Source organism: Octopus bimaculoides, chromosome 24 (genome assembly GCF_001194135.2).
Source record: "Octopus bimaculoides isolate UCB-OBI-ISO-001 chromosome 24, ASM119413v2, whole genome shotgun sequence".
NCBI lineage: Eukaryota > Metazoa > Mollusca > Cephalopoda > Octopoda > Octopodidae > Octopus > Octopus bimaculoides.
Window position 1 is genome coordinate 15,071,446 of NC_069004.1, and position 3,941 is coordinate 15,075,386.

Here is a 3,941-nt window from a genome sequence, read left to right on the forward strand (position 1 = left end):
AGGCGGAAACTGAAAGAATCCTGTTGTATGAATACACACACACACACACACACACACACACACACACACACACATACATACACACACTCACTCACACACGCATACACACTCACACATATCTGTGTATATAATTGTGTATGTGTTTGTATGTGTGTGTTTGTGTTTGTATTTGTCTCCCTAACACTGCTTGGCAACCAGTGTTGATTTGTTTATGTCAGCGTAACTTAGGAGTTCGGCAAAAGAGAGACCGATAAAATAAGTACCAGGCTTAAAAAATAAAGACAACTGGGTCGATTTGCTTTGTTCGACTAAACTTTTAAGGCCGTGCCCCAGCATGGCCACAGTCAAATGAGTGAAACAAATACAAGATAAAAAGATACAAGAATTAGGTTTCTGAAAGAATTTTCCAAACATTTATATTCTTACTCCCGCCACCCACCACCACCTCCACCACCAACGTCGACGACTGAATTTGTTTTCCTTTCCAATCAGATATACAATCATCTAGGCTAACATTTCACAATTTTATCGATCTCGGATTGTTAGAAGACAAAATTGACCTCGCAGGAATTTGAACTCAGAACGTGAAGTGTCGTAACTGAATAGCACAAAGTATTTTATCCGATACTCTCATGACTGCAAATAAGGCCAGCAATTCTACGGGACCAGTGCTCTACTGGTACTTATTCTATTGACATCCCCACCCACGAAAGGATAAAAGGCAAAGTTGACCTCACTGTTCTGATTAACATCAATAATTTTTTCTACTATAAGCACAAAGCCAGATAATTTGTCGGTAGAGAGCTAGTTCATTACATCGATCCCATTGCTCATCTGGTATTTATTTTATTGACTCCAAAAGGATGCAAGGCAAAGTCGACCACAGCGGAATTTGAACTCTAAGATGAACGAAATGCCGCTAAGCATTATGTCCGAATTGCTAACGACTCCGCCAACTCGCCGACTTAATAACCTGTCAACTACAGTCACAAGGCCTGAAATGTTGTGGGAGGGAGCTAGTCAATTTCATCAACCCCGGTACTCGGCAGGTATTTATTTTATCACCCCCAAAAGAATGAAAGGCAAAGTCGACCTCGGACGAAATGTTAAGCTTTTTGTCCGACGTGCTAACGATCCTTTCTATTATAGGCACAAGACCTGAAGTTTTGGGGGAGGGGACTAATCAATTACATCGACCCCAGAATTTCACTGGTACTTAATTTATCGATCCCGAAAGGATGGAAGGCGAAGTCGACTTCGGCGGAATTTGAACTCAGAACGTAGCGACGGGCGAAATACCGCTAAGCATTTCGTCCAGCCTGCTAACGACTCTGCCAGCTCGCCACCCTAATAACAACAATAATGTTGGTTTCAGATTTTGGCACAAGGCCAGCAATTTCCGGGTAAGGAGTAAGTCGATTACATTGACTCGAAAGGATGAAAGGCAAAGTCGATCTTGGCAGAATTTAAACACTGTACATAAAGACACACAAAATACCAATTTCTTTATTGCCCACAGGGGGCTAAACATAGAATGGTACAAAACAACTGATTGGGATCAGTAATGCGAATGGTTTACATAAAATATGACTTTAAAAATTATATAAAATATAAAAAATCGAATGATATTAACAGTACGTTAGACAACACAAATGAAGCGATGATCAGGCCACGCTCCGACCCCACAAGCCCCAATCTATCGCTGGCACCTTTTTTTTTTCTTTCCTTTTTTTTTCTGACTATTTACACGGTTCCTTGCACGCACAACACTTGTGCAACATGCTTCCATCTCTTTTGGAACGTACACTCCGACAGACATCTCCTCTCCAGCAGACGGATGAAATACCGCTAAGCATTTTTCCCCCGCGTACTAACGATTCTACCAACTCATAGCCCTAATGACAATAATAGTGTTAACAACAGTAATATATAAACGAGAAGCTTAGAGGTGGATTAAAAGAAGAAATATATAACTTACCTGTTATTCCGATAGTAAATACGAAATAGAGAGCATAATGCATGAGAGCAGTGGAGGGAAAGTAAGTAGGAAGATATTGTCCATAATCCGTTGGAAGCTGAGCGTAGTACATATTGAAATCCATCCTTAATTAACGAGATCCACCTGATATTAATTTCGAAAAAGTTCTTTGATTTTTATTATACTTTTTCTGTAGTTAATTCGCTTCAGTCCGAACCTCCAAAAAGTTGCTATTTAAACGTAGGAGATACGTGTATGTATGGATGAGGCGTAATGTATATGTGCTTGTGTGATTTCATAAAAGGATGGAGTTTGAGTTAACTTTGTAATGTTCAGCACAGCCTGGGACCTATATCACAACCTGACCAAAAAGTTGAGCGTGTTCCTTTCTGTTTTTGTTGCTGTTGTTGTGTGTTTTTGTCAATAAATAGTTAAATATTCTAATACTTATGCAAAATAATCTCAGAATTTGCTAAATCAAATTCGATATATTTTAGTTTTCCTAAAATCGAAGTTTGACATTTTTCTTTCTCATTGTTAATGATATGTTGGTATATATTTCGGAAGGAAAATTTATAAATGCCATCCTTTACTTATTTTTCTTCTTTTTTCTTTCTTCTGTCTCTTCCTTGCCTCTCTTCTTTTTTTTTTCTTTAGTAATTAGTTTTTACCTGTTTTCCCTCTGTAGATCCGATTCAATATATACGCAAATTAGAGCTTAGTCGATTGGCAAAATTGGTAGAATGACAACGTCGAAATATCTTGCTTTTTGACCTTTTAATTTACGGTTCTTGGTTCAAATTCCGCTACAGTGGACTATATATTTTTAACTTATTCAATATTTGATAAAAATAGAACGAAAAATTAAAAACAGGGCTATTCAGATACTTGAGACAGGTTTTTAATAAATTATTTCTTTGCCTGCAAAAGTTATGCTGTCCTTGTTTAAAAAACCGTTTGAGTATATATACATATATATTTCATAAAATTATCCAAAACTTTCAGTTTTACCTTGATGCTGATCTGTCTGTATGTCTATAACATATTTACAATATTAAGTTATGAGCCAAGTCCGAAATGTCAGCCCGCTTCTTTTGTTCACCAACAAACTTAATCTCTTCTTTGTCAAATATCTCAATTCATTAATTTGCCGACGCAGACAATCTCAAGTTTCCTTCGCATTTATTTTTACTGTTTCACTTTCTGTTATTATTTTGCGTAAGTAATGGAGAAATGTCGTTACAATAACGATGATGATGTGAAGATGAAGTGACTGTTTTATCTGAATCCCTTGCTACACACTGTTGGCGTGTTATCGAATAAATACATTAATAATACAGACTTGAACAGCAAGTAAGGAAGTTGTGTGGCCTGTCCTGACAGGTGAATGTATGATATGATATGAAAAAAAATGTGAAAGGTTTGTCCTAAACGGTTATGCTGGGCCAGGGTTGGTCGGGTCTTTTTATTTTGTTTAGTTTTGTTATATTATTTTTTCTTGTCTTTTTTTTTTTATTTTTACATTTTCTACATATATCTGTACCTGTCCGTCTCTCTGTGTATAGGTGTGCGTGAGAGAGAGAGAGAGAGAAAGAAAGAAAGAGGGAGAGTGGGAATGTGTGCGCGAGTGTGTATACGTGTATATATATGTAGGTGTGTTTGACTGTAGAGCTACCTTGCATGCCTACCTACACCTACTTAATCTATCACTGCATGAGTATGTATGAATGTATGCGTGTAGGTGTGGTGTGGGAATGTCAGGTGGACAACAGGTAACCCTCCCACCACCTCTGTCGTCCTTCAGCGTTTTACCTGACAGTGGTCTAACCAATACGCAGAGGTGTAGGACGACTGGAAGGAAAGGGGGGAGGGCAGTGACGCGCTATTTTTCTTTCTTTTTGTCTTAATATTGAAAAGATATGTAAAAGGAATAATAGATAAGGTGGTGGTGGAGGAGGGTGGT

General features: G+C 37.9%; 1 protein-coding gene across 1 annotated transcript in view; it reads right to left on the reverse strand.

Moving 5' to 3' along the window:
* The window catches only part of LOC106882399 (mucin-17-like), a 49,822-nt gene extending 46,250 nt beyond the window's left edge, over nucleotides 1–3,572 (reverse strand). The window contains exon 1 of the mRNA XM_052976521.1: nucleotides 1,979–3,572. Within this exon, the coding sequence (XP_052832481.1) occupies nucleotides 1,979–2,102 (124 nt within the window). The 5' untranslated portion in view covers nucleotides 2,103–3,572. The remainder of the gene's footprint in view (nucleotides 1–1,978) is intronic.
* Nucleotides 3,573–3,941: the final 369 nt, after the last annotated feature.